Source organism: Penaeus monodon, chromosome 30 (genome assembly GCF_015228065.2).
Source record: "Penaeus monodon isolate SGIC_2016 chromosome 30, NSTDA_Pmon_1, whole genome shotgun sequence".
Lineage (NCBI taxonomy): Eukaryota > Metazoa > Arthropoda > Malacostraca > Decapoda > Penaeidae > Penaeus > Penaeus monodon.
The window spans coordinates 11500003-11500240 of record NC_051415.1 but is presented as its reverse complement, the minus strand read 5'-3'; the positions used below and the strand labels follow the sequence as shown (position 1 = coordinate 11500240).

The 238-nt window shown below is 52.9% G+C and overlaps 1 protein-coding gene across 1 annotated transcript in view; it reads left to right on the top strand.

Moving 5' to 3' along the window:
- LOC119592350 (protein SpAN-like) overlaps positions 1–238 on the top strand; it is an 11053-nt gene that overhangs the window by 1701 nt on the left and 9114 nt on the right. Inside the window, exon 2 of the mRNA XM_037941177.1 lies at positions 3–190. Within this exon, the coding sequence (XP_037797105.1) occupies positions 3–190 (188 nt within the window). The remainder of the gene's footprint in view (positions 1–2; positions 191–238) is intronic.

Sequence of the window (238 nt, the reverse complement as noted above, 5' to 3'; positions counted from 1 at the left end):
AGTGCGGTCACCGGCCATGATTCGATCCGCCATGAACGACTGGGAGAGCCACACCTGCGTTCGATTCGTCGAGACTTCGAACATCAGTGAACCGTACATCAATGTCTTGGAAGATAACGGATGCTACAGTTACGTAGGCAAAACTGGCGCGAAGGGACAGAAGCTCTCTATAGGCAGGGGTTGCTATACCGTAAGTGTTTGTTGGTCGTAATCGGGAGGGAGAGAGCGAGGGGGGAAA